This window comes from Sus scrofa, chromosome 14 (genome assembly GCF_054392235.1).
Source record: "Sus scrofa isolate SSC_HxYL_T2T_F1_AM1 chromosome 14, Sscrofa_HxYL_maternal_Yorkshire_Landrace_v2.0, whole genome shotgun sequence".
NCBI lineage: Eukaryota > Metazoa > Chordata > Mammalia > Artiodactyla > Suidae > Sus > Sus scrofa.
In genome coordinates this window covers 128,722,034-128,737,414 of record NC_139396.1, presented here as the reverse complement: position 1 = coordinate 128,737,414, position 15,381 = coordinate 128,722,034, and the positions used below count along the sequence as shown (strand labels likewise).

Below are 15,381 nucleotides of genomic sequence, written 5' to 3'. Positions count from 1 at the left end.
AACACTTAGAACACATGATTGTAAGTATGAAAGTACATAGTAACATTTTCCTGTAAGTGTGAAATACAAAGTAATGAGAATATTTTGCATCTTTCGTGTTGACATAAACCAGAGTAATAAATTCTAATACTTACTCTTCATTCCTCCCTAATGTTGATGTTCTCACCACTTCTCTACAGGTTAGGGCTGGCTGCTCATAGACACAGTTTCTCTCATTTTCCAACCCAAACCTCAAGTAACTCTAGATGACACTCAGCAAAAAGAGCTTTTCTGCCCTCTTCCCCTTGCTCCTTCTCTGTTCTTATCACTATGAAGACAAGAAAGGCCTCTTCCGACTCTATTTTCTTTCACTTCTTACCTGCATTACATACAAAAGAAGGAAAGTCTGAGACTGGCTCAGCAAAGTGTGGTGCTTTTTATTTAGAAATGCAGAGGACAAACAGCTACATACTGGCTTATATCAATCACTCTACTGTTTCACACTGATAACACAACACTAACTCAATATTAGGTAAAAATGAACACATGTGATAGCCAATCTGAGTGTTACAGAGTATGAGGATAGCACATACATTTGTGCAGTAAAACTGGAGAAACATTTAATGGAGGTTGGATATTCACTGGGTATTGAGAGATTGTGGAGATACAAGATGGGAGGTCAGAGAGAGCATCCCTGGTAATGAGAAAGAGGTGAATGAAGCCCAGAAGAGGACGAGTTACAGAGAACAGCATCTCAGCAGCCGCAGGGTCTGCTCTTCATTATACAGGAATGAAGCGGAGCTGGTATGAGGGTGGCACGTGGCTGAACCCACTTAAAATGGGGGTGGTGTCGATGTCCTTTAGGTCAACCACAGGTTCCAGGGTAAATTTCTGTAAAATGCTAGTCAGGAATAAAAATAGCTCCATGCGGGCCAGGCCTTCTCCCACACAAATTCGTTTTCCTGAAAATAACACACATAGGGGATTTGATCCCAGAATATTGTTTACAACTCTCACAGAAAATATGTGATAACTATTTGACAAATAACTGAATAGGAGGAGGATTGGAAGGATGGTTAGAGAGACAGAGGTTGGGTATACTTTCAAAAGCACATGGCTAAATGTGTCACTCTCCCACTGTAAAATAGTCAATGTCTCTCTCCCACCTGTTTCATGAGATGAGGTCCAGATGGGTTGAACTGGCCCTCCATACTTTGTTCCCAGTCTAATGTTCCATATCATTCCTTCCATTCTTCAGTGCTATGCTACTGTATGACCTACTCCCAGGGCTAGCCATATCCAGGCATTTATAAAATTAAGGTACATTTGACTTATAAAGTGGTGTTAATTCCTGGTAAACAGCAAAGTGATTCAGTTTATATACAAAATATGTATTCTTTTTCATAGTTCTTTCCATTATGGTTTATTATAGGATATTGAATATAGTTCCCTGTGCTATACAGTAGGATTACACTGTGTATCTATTTTGTATAGAGTCATTTGTCTCTGCAAATGCCAAACCCATAACTTACCCCAACCCCACCCCATTTTCTCTTTGGTGACCATATGTTTGTATTCTATGTTTAGGAGTCTATCACTGTTACACAATTAAGTCCATTTGTACCATATTTTAGACTACACATTTAACTGATATTATGTGGTATCTGTCTTGCTCATGCTGGCTTACTCACTTAGGATGATAAGTTCTGGAGTTCCCGTCGTGGCGCAGTGGTTAACAAATCCGACTAGGAACCATGAGGTTGCGGGTTCGATCCCTGCCCTTGCTCAGTGGGTTAACGATACGGCGTTGCTGTGAGCTGTGGTGTAGGTTGCAGACGCGGCTCGGATCCCACGTTGCTGTGGCTCTGGCATAGGCTGGCAGCTACAGCTCCGATTAGACCCCTAGCCTGGGAAACTCCATATGCCGCGGGAGCGGCCCAAGAAATAGCAAAAAGACAAAAAAAAAAAAAAAAAAAAAAGGATGATAAGTTCTAGTTCCATCCATGTTGCTACAAATGGCATGATTTCATTCTCTTTTTATAGCAGGGTAATATTCCATTGGGTACATATGCCACACCTTCTTTAATCAATGTTAATGGACATTTAGGTTGCTTCCACGTCTTGCCTATTGCAAAGAGTCCTGCTATGAACACTGGAGTGCATTTATGTTTTTGAATTAGAGTTTTGTCCAGACATATGCCTAGGAGTGGGACTGCTAGATCATATGGTGACTCTGTTTTCAGTTTGTTAAGGAACCTCCATACTGGTGGTAGTGGCTGTTGTTGTTGTTACTGAGAAAAGCAAGAAGGCCAAAATGTACTCTGGAAATTTTAACACACTCTAGAAACTTACAGATCAAGCCAGCAGAGATTAACACCAAAAAATGTGCCCAGGAAAAAGATAATGTGCATTTGTTGGTATGTACACACTTAATATTCATAAAAACCGTCATTCTCTAAATGCTGGCACAGCTCAGGGTGATCTCCAGCCCATTGCCTCTCTTTTTTTTTTTTTTTGTCTTTTTGCTATTTCTTGGGCCGCTCCTGCGGCATATGGAGGTTCCCAGGCTAGGGGTCGAATTGGAGCTGTAGCCACTGACCTACGCCAGGGCCACAGCAACGCGGGATCCGAGCCGCGTCTGCAACCTACATCACAGCTCACGGCAACGCCGGATCATTAACCCACTGAGCAAGGGCAGGGACCGAACCCGCAACCTCATGGTTCCTAGTCGGATTCGTTAACCACTGCTCCACAATGGGAACTCCCCATTGCCTCTCTTTTAAAAAAATTTCAGTGGAGTATAATTGACTCACATGTTGTGTATATTGGGTTTCTCTTAAGAGAAGTTAATTTTCTCACAGTTCTGGAGGATAGACATCCACGATGAAGGTGTTGGCTGTTATGATTTCATCAAAGGCCTCGCTCCTCAACTGGCAGATGGCTATCTTCTTACCATGCCCTCATGTTGTCTTCCCTCCATACACTCATCTAGCCATATACACTCTTCATCAATTTACAGTGCACCATGAGGTTTCTAGCTTTGACTCATGCTTTTCCATTTGGTTAAGGTGCTCGTCTCCTAAACTTCCTTCAGGACCCATGTCCCATGTCACTTCCTCTTTATGATCTTCACAGGCAATAGAATCTTGCCCTCTCTGGGTTTCCTCAGAATGATCTTCATGCTTTAGCTGAAGCATGGATCACCCTGAATCACAATTCTCCATTTAATTATTTTTCTGCTCTGCTAAAATTTGTGCACTTTTGAAGGGAAGGCCCAGTCCTTGACATCTTGGTACATACTGAGCAAGACCCAAAGCAGGCATCAAAAGCCATCAATTGCATGAAGGTTACTCTATGGCCAGAGACGAGGCACACACTGTAGCCATTGAGAACCAGTTTCCAAGGCCTAGGATCACGAGTGGAGGAAGATCATGGTGCTCTAGGACCACTGGAGAACATCCGGCCACCCTCCCAAGGAATCCTGATACTACAGTTGATGGCAAGTGCTGACCCTTTCAAACTAGAGGAAATGTCCTGCTCCTATAAAAATCACCCCACCCTCTTCTCTTACTTTGCTCTTGTATGTTTAGAATGTTACTTATTCTATGTTACGCCTCACTGTAGGGTATGAGTGACCAGAAAGCAGGCAGTTTCCCCTCTGGTCTCATGAGCAGCCTGTGCTTTTCTCTCCAACCACACTACTCTTCCTGGATTATAGTGATGTGTTTACTAATCTGCTTCCCTAACTAGGATGTGAACTGGTTTGTTGCCCCTTCAGTGCTTGTGAAGAGCTGTAACCCCAGAGCTCAGCCTGGGGACTGAGAGACATTACAGCAAATACTCAAAAGTTGTAGACTTTTATGCCTTTCATATGTCAGGCAAGGAAACCCTAAATGAGCTTGGCTTGCTAAGAGGAGCTCTTGGGGAGCTCAGGGATCTATCAAAGAGGTAGGATTCAATCCGTCTGTTTTCTAGCCTTTTCATTTTGGCAGAACTGGGTCACTTTCCCAGACTACTGATACTGGGGATGTATGATGATGGGGTGGAAAGTGCATGGCGTTGGGACTGGTGCTCAGGATCATGGACAAAAAGCAATTCCACCAGCTCCAGACTGAGCACCATTGAGTACCAACCATTCCCTGAAAGATATCTTGTCCCCTAAAGTGCCTAAGGCAATTAATGTTCATTACCTGTTGAGAAAGGCATGAAGCAGTCACTCTTCTTAAAGTTTCCACTCTCATCCAGGAAGTGGCCAGGGTCAAACACCTCTGGGTTGGGGAATTCTTGGTCATCACGTAGCACAGACGTCAGTGATGTTAATACAGTTGTGCCCTGGGATGAAAATGAAGATAAACTTTGTTATAAAGAAGTCATGGAGCTGGAAGAAATGTTGCAAATCATTTGTACAATCTTTCGATCTATAGTTGAGGGATCCCAGGTCTACATAAGGGCAATGGCAATCCCAGACAGACAGGCCAAGTGCAAAAGAGGGATGAGCTTAACATCAGTGGCAATGAGGTTACTCAAGTGGCCTCCAAAAGCATTTGAAAGACTGAGTATGCAGTCACTTGTGTGCTGATATCCGAATCCCCTTTTATTTATCACAATGTTTGGACACTGTTCTCTGTCCCACCCTTTGCTCTATTGCATTATTTTAGTTTTACACACATCTCATGTGCTGATTATGGTTTAAAATGGAAGCCTCTGCTGGCTCTTGAAAAGTCAGATGTGTTTGGATACTGTTCATAGGGCTTTTTAAAGGAGAGGTCTGATCTGATTAAAAATAACAAAGGGTAAATCCATACAGACAGAAACAGATCAGAAGTTTTCAGAGGATGGAGGGACGGAGGACTGGGCAATGAGTGCTTACTGCGTGAGGCATTTCCTTTTGGAGGGATGAAAATGCTCTGGTATTAGAGAGTAGCTATGGATGCACAACATTGTGAAGGCACTATGTTGCAGTGAATTGTCCACTTTAAGACAGCTAAAATGGAGATTTTCATGTTATGTGTATTTTATCACAATTTAAAGAAAATTTGCCCAAGAGGAAAAATAACTTTGTGGATAATATTATAAATACACTAAAAACTGCTGAGTATTTATCTTGGGATGGAAATTTGTTTCTCTCCATTTAAAAATGTGGGGAACACTTCATTAAGGATGAATTCTAGGTTTAAAAATGTGAGATGATCAAATTGGAAAAAGTATCTATTTCCAACAGTTCAGGTAAAAAAATCATCAATTAATGCTACCCTTGTTGGATGAATGATTAAGGAAACAGTGTATTCACAATTTCTTTAAAGTACTATGCCACAGACATTTTTATTAGTCACCTGTGAGAACTAGAACCTCACAAAAGCAGCAATATGCACACACATCCTTAATAACAGATTACCTTAGCATCACCAATAACGGGATAAACTGGCATTACATGTCTACAGCCAAACTGTGATGCAGTAGGACATACACAAAATCGCATATGTAATTTTCTTGTGAAATACACAGAACTGGAATGTAATCTCAAGGAAACAACCACACATGGCCAGACTGACGAACATTAAACATAATAATTGTCCCAGGTTTTCAAAACTGTAAATGTACTGAAATGAATTAAAGGAACAGGGTCTCTTCTTGAAATGAAGGGACTAAAGGCACAGATAATTAAATTAAATGCCTATGCCTTGATTGGATACTAGATGTCCTCTCAAAAAAAAAAAAAAAAACCAAAAAAAAACCCCAAAAACAAGCTTTACAAGATATTTTAGGATAACTAAGAACATGTAATTAGAGCATACATGAGATAAAATTATTGTATAGATGATAATTCCTTTAATGTGATGGCTTTATTGCTATGTAGGTAAAGTCCTTGTTCAGATACATACTGATGTACTTGTGTTAAGTATAATAGAAGACTCATAGACACGCAGTTAAAATGTAGATACACATACAAATTTCATTTATATTATATACATCCATTTTATGTTTAAATACTACTTAAATTTTAAAATATTTTTAATTCAAAACTGGGGGTAATTCCACACTTTAACATATTAAAGGTCTATAATTTTACTTTTAAAATTATTGCCTTGTATATTTTAAAACAAATAATACAGAGAATTTCCACCAGGGTGCAGTGCGTTAAGAATTCAATTGCAGCGGCTCAGGTGACCATGGAGGTGCAGGTTCAACCCCTGGCCTGGCACAGGGGGTGAAAGGATCTGGCATTGTTGCAGTTGCTGTGTAGGTCTCAGCTGAGGCTTATATTCAGTTCTTTGGCTGCAAAATGCCATATGCCACAGGTGAAGTCATTAAAAAAATACAAACAAAAATTAGGAGGTCCCGTCATGGCTCAGTACTTAACAAACACAACTAGTACCCATAAGGACACTGGTTCAATTCCTGGCCTCACTCTGTGGGTCAAGGATCCATTGTTACCATAAGCTGTGGTGTAGGCAGCAAATGCAGTTCAGATCCTGCATTGCTGTGGCTTTGGGAAAGTCCAGCAGCTGTAGGTCCAATTCAACCCCTAGCCTGGCAACTTCCATGTTATGTGGGTAAGCCTTTCAAAAAGACAGAAATACAATACAATTAAGAATAATAATAATGATAATACAGGAAACTGTTACTTTAAGATTTTAAAAAGCAGGTGTATTTTCAGCTAATGGTTCCAGGACAAGTAGATATCCATAAAGAAAGAAATGAAGTACAATCACGACTTCACATCATAAGTACACATAAACTTTCAAGGGATCATAGGCCTAAATATACAAGTAAAAAACTTATTAAAAGCACAAGTATTTTAATAACACATGCTGGAAAAGAAATATGACACAAAAAGCACAAGTCATAAAAGAAATAATGAATAAACTGGACCCCATCAAAATTGTAAACGTCTGCTCTCTGAAAGACATTCTTAGACATCAAAAACAGAAAGAAAAAGATACACACTGGGAGTAAAGACCTGCAGCACTTAGGCACAATAAACAGATTGCATACAAAAATACAGAAAGAACTGTAATAAGTAAATAATAACAGTCCAATAAAATAGGACTATTATAATTTAAGAAAGCACTTTACCTATGAACACACATGAATAACCAATCATTACATGAAAAGAAGCCAGGAAGTTTCCTTGTGCTGCAACAGATTAAGGATCTAGCATTGTCAATGAAGCAGCTAGGGCTGCCGCTATTGTGCAGCTTTGATCCCTGGCCCTGGAACTTCCACATGCCACAGGATCAGCCAAAAAGAAAAGCAAAGAAGCCACATATCATCACTCACTGAGAAAACAGAAGTAACACAAAATGTAATATCACTAAACAACCGCTGCAGTGTCTTAAAATTTAAGACCACTAACACCAATGAGAGGAGCAGCTGGAATGCTCAGGTGTTGCTAGTGTGGGAATGTAAAAGGTCACAGCCATACAGAAAACAGTTTGGCACGTTTTTCAATAAAGTTAAACATTTAAGCCACAACTCCATTCCTCAATATTTACCCGAAAGGAATGAAAGCTTAGGTCGGCATGAAAACCTGTATGCAATTATTTGTAGCATCTTTATTCAAAGAGCCCAAAACTGAAAATAACCCAAATATAAATCAATTAGTAAATGAATAAACAATTTGCTTTACTCCATATGATGGACTGCCCATCAATAAAAAGGAATAAACTAATGACACATGTAATAACAAAGATAAATCTCAAACATAGTCTGCCACATAAAAAAGAGACAAAGGCATGAGTTAATGACAGGTTATTTCCTTTGTGTCACATTCTATTATGTTTTGCTCGTGAAAAGGCAAAACTGTAGGACCAAAAACAGATCAGTGGGTACCACCAGCTAGAATTAGGGGAAATGCATCAGCTGCAAAAGAAGAATAAGAGAACTTTTGGAGGTGAGGACAATGTTTTATGTTAGTTGTGATGATAGTTCACATACTATTCAAAACTCTTTAGACTCTACACTTAAAAAGGTGAATTTTCTTTGACATGGCTTATATCTCAAGTAAAAAATTGAGGAATATATTAAGTCACCAAAAGTATATATGGTGAAAAGGAAATCAAATCTAACGATACAAACCCCTTTAGACTTTCCAAACATAACCATTCCCACCAACTAGTTATATGTCCTTCTAGAGATACTAAGCATATCAGGCAGATAATCCTACATACATTTATGCCACTTACCACTTTCTTCTTTTTCTTAACCCAATGACAAGCATCTACTAGATCATGATTTTTTCTTCAATAAAATAATTTGGATATTGTCCCATATCAGCATACATACATCTGCCTTCTTCAAGTGACATAATGTAAATGCACCATTACACTACTGATGAATATTTAGATAAGTCAAGATTTTTTTTTTCCTTTTGCCTTTCTAGGGCCACACCCACAGCAAACAGAGATTCCCAGTCTCGAGGTCCAATCAGAGCTGTAGCTGCCAGCCTATGCCACAGCCACAGCAATGCCAGATCCGAGCCATGTCTGCCACCTACAGCACAGCTCACCACAGCACCAGACCTTCAAACCACTGGGTGAGGACAGGGATCGAATCCACAGCCTCATGGTTCCTAGTCAGATTCTTTTCTGCTGCACCACAACAGGAACTCCATCAAGATATTTTTTTATCACAAGTAATAATGCAAGGATGAATTTTTTGGACATTCCTTCTTTAGCATTTGCAGTAGATACCAAGAATTTTTTTTTTATTATTATTTTCCCACTGTACAGCAAGGGGGTCAGGTCATCCTTAGATGTATACATTGCAGTTACAGTTTTTTTCCCCCACCCTTTCTTCTGTTGCGACATGAGTATCTAGACATAGTTCTCAATGCTATTCAGCAGGATCTCCTTATAAATCTATTCTAGGTTGTGTCTGATAAGCCCAAGCTCCCTATCCCTCCCACTCCCTCCCCCTCCCATCAGACAACCACAAGTCTCTTCTCCAAGTCCATGATTTTCTTTTCTGAGGAGATGTTCATTTGTGCTGGATATTAGATTCCAGTTATAAGTGATATCATACGGTATTTGTCTTTGTCTTTCTGGCTCATTTCACTCAGGATGAGATTCTCTAGTTCCATCCATGTTGCTGCAAATGGCATGTGTCATCCTTTTTTATGGCTGAGTAGTATTCCATTGTATATATATACCACCTCTTCCGAATCCAATCCTCTGTCGATGGACATTTGGATTGTTTCCATGTCCTGGCTATTGTGAATAGGGCTGCAATGAACATGCGGGTGCATGTGTCTCTTTTAAGTAGAGCTTTGTCCGGATAGATGCCCAAGAGTGGGATTGGGGGGTCATATGGAAGTTCTATGTATAGATTTCTAAGGGATCTCCAAACTGTTCTCCATAGTGGCTGTACCAGTTTACATTCCCACCAGCAGTGCAGGAGGGTTCCCTTTTCTCCACAGCCCCTCCAGCACTTGTTATTTGTGGATTTATGAATGATGGCCATTCTGACTGGTGTGAGGTGGTATCTCATGGTAGTTTTGATTTGCATTTCTCTTATAATCAGCGATGTTGAGCATTTTTTCATGTGTTTGTTGGCCATCTGTCTATCTTCCTTGGAGAAATGTCTATTCAGGTCTTTTGCCCATTTTTCCATTGATTGATTGGTTTTTTTGCTGTTGAGTTGTATAAGTTGCTTGTATATTCGAGAGATTAAGCCCTTGTCAGTTGCATCATTTGAAACTATTTTCTCCCATTCTGTAAGTTGTCTTTTTGTTTTCTTTTGGGTTTCCTTTGCTGTGCAAAAGCTTTTCAGTTTGATGAGGTCCCATGGGTTTGTTTTTGCTCTAATTTCTATTGCTTTGGGAGACTGACCTGAGAAAATATTCATGATGTTGATGTCAGAGAGTGTTTTGCCTATGTTTTCTTCTAGGAGTTTGATGGTGTCCTGTCGTATACTTAAGTCTTTCAGCCATTTGGAGTTTATTTTTGTGCATGGTGTGAGGGTGTGTTCTAGTTTCATTGCTTTGCATGCAGCTGTCCAGGTTTCCCAGCAATGCTTGCTGAATAGACTGTGCTTTTCCCATTTGATGTTCTTGCCTCCCTTGTCAAAGATTAATTGACCATAGGTGTCAGGGTTTATTTCCAGATTCTCTCTTCTGTTCCATTGGTCTGTCTGTCTGTTTTGGTACCAGTACCACACTGTTTTGATGACTGTGGCTTTGTAGTATTTCTTGAAGTCTGGGAGAGTTATGCCTCCTGCTTGGTTTTTGTTTCTCAGGATTGCTTTGGCGATTCTGGGTCTTTTGTGGTTCCATATAAATATTTGGATTGTTTGTTCTAGTTTTGTTAACAATGTCATGGGTAATTGGATAGGGATTGCATTGAATCTGTAGATTGCTTTGGGTAGGATGGCCATTTTCACAATATTGATTTTTCCAATCCAGGAACATGGAATATCTTTCCATTTCTTTACATCTTCTTTGATCTCTTTGATTAAAGTTTTATAGTTCTCGGCATATAGGTCCTTTACCTCTTTGGTCAGGTGTATTCCGAGGTATTTGATTTTGTGAGGTACAATTTTAAAAGGTATCATTTTTTTGTATTCCTTTTCTAATGTTTCATTGCTGGTATACAGAAATGCAACTGACTTCTGAATGTTAATCTTATATCCTGCCACTTTGCTGAATTTATGAATCAGTTCAAGGAGTTTTGGGGTTGAGTCCTTAGGGTTTTCTAGGTATAGTATCATGTCATCTGCATACAGTGACAGTTTGATCTCTTCTCTTCCTATATGGATGCATTTTATTTCTTTTGTTTGTCTAATTGCTGTGGCTAGGACTTCCAAAATGATGTTGAAGAGCAGTGGTGAGAGTGGGCATCCCTGTCTTGTTCCAGATTTGAGTGAGAAGGCTTTCAGTTTTTCCCCATTGAGGATTATATTTGCTCTGGGTTTATCATAAATGGCTTTGATTATATTCAGGAATGTTCCCTCTATACCCACTTTGGCGAGGGTCTTGATCATGAATGGGTGTTGGACTTTGTCAAATGCTTTTTCTGCGTCTATTGAGATGATCATATGATTTTTGACCTTTTTTTTGTTAATGTGGTGTATGATGCTGATTGATTTGTGTACGTTGAACCATCCTTGTGAACCTGGGATGAACCCAACCTGGTCATGGTGTATCATTTTTTCGATATGTTGTTGGATTCGGTTGGCTAAGATTTTGTTGAGAATTTTTGCATCTATATTCATCAATGATATTGGGCGATAGTTTTCTTTTTTGGTGGTATCTCTGCCTGGTTTTGGAATGAGGGTGATGGTGGCCTCATAGAATGTCTTTGGGAGTATTCCTTCTTCTTCAACCTTTTGAAAGAGTTTAAGGAGGATGGGCACCAATTCCTCTTTATATGTTTGGTAAAATTCACCTGTGAAGCCATCTGGTCCTGGACTTTTATTTGTAGGGAGTGATTTTATGACCTCTTCAATTTCATTTCTAGTGATCAGTCTGTTCAGTTGGTCTGTTTCTGCTTGATTCAGTTTTGGCAAGCTGTAAGATTCTAGAAAATTGTCCATTTCTTCCAGATTGTCAAACTTGTTGCCATACAGTTGTTCATAGTATTCTCTTATGGTTTTTTGTATTTCTGCTGTATCCGTTGTGATTTCTCCTTTTTCATTTATAAGTTTGGTGATTTGGGTTCTTTCTCTCCTCTTTTGAGTGAGTCTGGCCAGGGGTTTGTCAATTTTGTTCACCTTTTCAAAGAACCAGCTCTTGGTTTTATTAATTTTCTCTATTGTTTTTTGAGTCTCTATTTTATTGATTTCTTCTTTGATCTTTATAATTTCCTTCCTTCTGCTGACTTTAGGACTTTTTTGTTCTTCTTTTTCTAATTCGTTTAGGTGGAGGGTTAAGTTGTCAATTTGGGATCTTTCTTCTTTTTTGAGAAAGGCCTGGATTGCTATAAATTTCCCTCTGAGCACTGCTTTCGCAGCATCCCATAGATTTTGAGAGGTTGTGTCTTCATTATCATTTGTTTCCAGGTAGTTTTTAATTTCCTTCTTGATTTCCTCATTGACCCATTGGTTTTTTAGTAGCATGTTGTTTAGTCTCCATGGAGTAGGTTTTTTCTCTTTCCTTTTCCCATGGTTGATTTCTAATTTCATGGCATTGTGAGATACCAAGAATTTTAATTACAGCTTTACAATATACCATATCTTATTTTGAATAGATATGGCTATTAATACATATGGCTGAATTGTCCTCCAAAAAAAAGATGTACTTATTTATAATCCTGCCAGTGGCACTTGAAAGTTCTCACATACAATAGCCTCTCCAATACAATGTTTTCTTAGCATCTGACTTCATCTCTCTGATAGATGAAAAGAGTGTCTTAAACTTTTTACCTTGTATTTTGCATATGTTACCTGATTTAATTCTTTCCACATTTTATTTAAGTAAATAAGGTTAGCATTAACAAATGTTCACACATGTCTTCACCAGGACATGAATATTTACACAAAGTAGTATAAATAAGGACTTTAAATAGTTCAAGTGAGTTTCTGACCATCAAATGAAATTGCACCAAACTTATATTGGTTTTAGTTTTCCAAGTTTTTTTTATTTTTTTGTCTTTAGTCTTTTTAGGGCCACACCCATGGCATATGGAGATACCTAGACTTGGGGTCTAATCAGAGCTGTGGCGGCCAGCCTACACCACAGCCACAGCAATACCAGGTCTGAACCATGTCTGCGACCTACACCACAGCTCATGGCAATGCCAGAGCCCTAATCCAATGCGTGAGGCCAGGGATTGAGCCTGCCACCTCATGGTTCCTCATCAGATTCATTTCCACTGTGCCAAGATGGGAACAGCAGTTTTCCAAGTTTTTAGTGCTGCATAATTAAGGATGAGGGATTTCTAAACTCATATATAGGGGAAAAAAGTAAAAACCAAAAAGACCTTAGATCAGCTCTAACACAGTAGCCTTGAGTGATCCATGGCTACTTATATTTAAATTAAAGCTAAATATCCTGCTGTATAGCACTGGGAACTAACTCTAGTTACTTGTGATGGAGCATAATGTGAGAAAAAGACTATATATATATGCGTGTGTGTGTATGACTGGGTCACTTTGCTGTATAGCAGCAAGTTGACAGAACACTGTAAACCAACTACAATGGAAAACATTAAAAGCATTTCAAAAGATAAATTAAAGCTACATAAAAGGAAATGACATTTAAAATTCAGTTCCTCAATTGCACTAATCACATTTTAAACACTCACTAGGCAATGTGGTTCGTGGCTACCACATGGGACATCAGAGATACTCAGAATTCCCTCTTCCCAGAAGATAGCAGCAGTAATTTCAATCTTAATAAACTTACAACCCTTTTCCCTTCAAAGTAGAATGTCTAGTTATCTGATTTTTATACATAATAAGATAATATATGCAGGCTTCAAATGGGAGTAGCTTGTAGGATACCAGCTAGGAAATCTGAAACAGAAACCATGTGTTAGAAAGCAGAGGAAAGCTGCTGACAAAACTTAGGCTCAAGATTCCAGAGCTAGAAGAAACCTGGAAAAGTAAACCAGCATCCATAATCAACTTGTGACTGTGTTAATATCTAATTTAGAAACAGGAGGTGTTATGTAATTCTGTCTGCCTAGTGGAGGAAGGAGGAATGCTTTTGGGAAGAAGATAAACATCATATGAGAAAGCAATTTTTTTTCTAACGTAATATCTTAGCTTAGGCAAACTACTTAGGCATGGGTACGATTGCTAAGTGAACACAAAATGAAGAGAGAAGGGGTAATTATATGTGTGTGTGTGTGTGTGTGTGTGTGTGTATGGTTATATATGGAAAATTACCCACCTAATTTTTGAGGCCTACAGTACCTTGATATCAAAAGGCTGAGAAAAAATGCAGACTCGTCTCTTCTGACATAAATACAAAAGTTCTCAATAAAATGTAGCAAACCAAATCCAGCTATGTGTATGTGACAGAGACAGACACAGAGAGAGCAAAGACAAAATATATGCCATATAAATAGACCCATAAAATCCATTTGATGAAATTGATACACATTTATGGAAAAAAATTATAGATTGCCAAGATTGGGGGAGAGGGAAAAATGATGAGTTGCTAACCAGTGGGTACAAACAAATACCTAGTAATACAAGATGAGTAAGTTCTTGAGATCTGCTATATAACATGCCTAGAGATAACAATAATATATTGTGCATTTAAAATCTGCTAGGATTTTAGGAAATTTTACATATAATTTAAAATAATAAAATATGTATTCTCCAAACAAGAAAATTACATTTTGTTTTAATTTTCTTAAATAGGAAAGTAACAAATCACTACAATCACTGTCAGAAGGGAGAAGTAGGAGTAGTTCTTAACTCCTTCAAAAAGGCCATCATTACCCTAATCCCAAAACCAAACAAAGATGTTGAAAGGAAGGAAAACAACAGGACAATGGCTCTCAGGAACATACATGTAAAAATCCTCAACAAATAGTAGCCAATCCAATCCAATAATGTATAAAAAGAACTATATACCACAAGCCAGTGATACTTATCCCATGTAATGCAAGGCTAGTTGTACACCTGAGAACCAATTAATGTAATCCATCACATCAACAAGACAAAGAAGAAAAATCAGAAAAGAAGAAGGAAGAAGAAGAAAAATCAAAGATGAAAAATCAGCCCACATGCTGATTATCAATAGATACAGAAAAACACATTTAACAAAATGTAACACCCATTCATGATAAAAATTCTCAGTGAACTAGGGATAAAGGGCAACTGCCACAACTTGATAAAGAATATCCAGAAAAAACACACCTAGAGCTAACATCCAATTTATTGAGAAACCCAAAGCTTTCCCACTAAGAACAGGAATGAGACAAGAAGGTCCCATCTCACCACTGTTTTTCCATGTCATATTAGAAGTCTTAGCTAAAGCAGTAAGACAATAAAAGGAAATAAAAGGTATACAGCCTGGGGAAAAATTAATGAAACTGTCTAAGTTTGCAGGTGGCATGATCATCTATGCAGAAAATTGAAAAGAAATGAAAACCTTTTTCTGAAACTGATAAGGGAGTATACCATGATTGCAAGATTCAAAGTTAACACACGAAAAAATTCAACTGTTTTCATATATACCAGCACGGAACACCCAGAAATTAAAATTCAAAGCATAATGGCACTTACATCAGCAGTGAAAAAATGAAAATAGTTGTAAATCTAACATAATAAGTATAAGATCTACATGAGGAAGATCACAAAATGCTGACAAATAAAATAAAAAAATAAAATATATGGAAACTTTCCATGTTCATGGACAGAAAGATTTCATGCTGTCAAAATGTTAGCTTTTCTCAACTTATTCCGGGAGTTCCCATCGTGGCTCAGTGGTTAATGAATCCAACTAGGAAT

General features: G+C 38.5%; 1 protein-coding gene across 1 annotated transcript in view; it reads right to left on the bottom strand.

The window, feature by feature from the left end:
- Positions 1 to 392: 392 nt before the first annotated feature.
- Positions 393 to 15,381, bottom strand: part of CYP2C35 (cytochrome P450 2C35) — a 42,367-nt gene continuing 27,378 nt past the window's right edge. Inside the window, exons 8-9 of the mRNA XM_084994989.1 lie at positions 4,170 to 4,311; positions 393 to 941 (exon numbers count right to left, since the gene is read on the bottom strand). Coding sequence (XP_084851115.1) covers positions 760 to 941; positions 4,170 to 4,311 — 324 coding nt within the window. The 3' untranslated portion in view covers positions 393 to 759. The remainder of the gene's footprint in view (positions 942 to 4,169; positions 4,312 to 15,381) is intronic.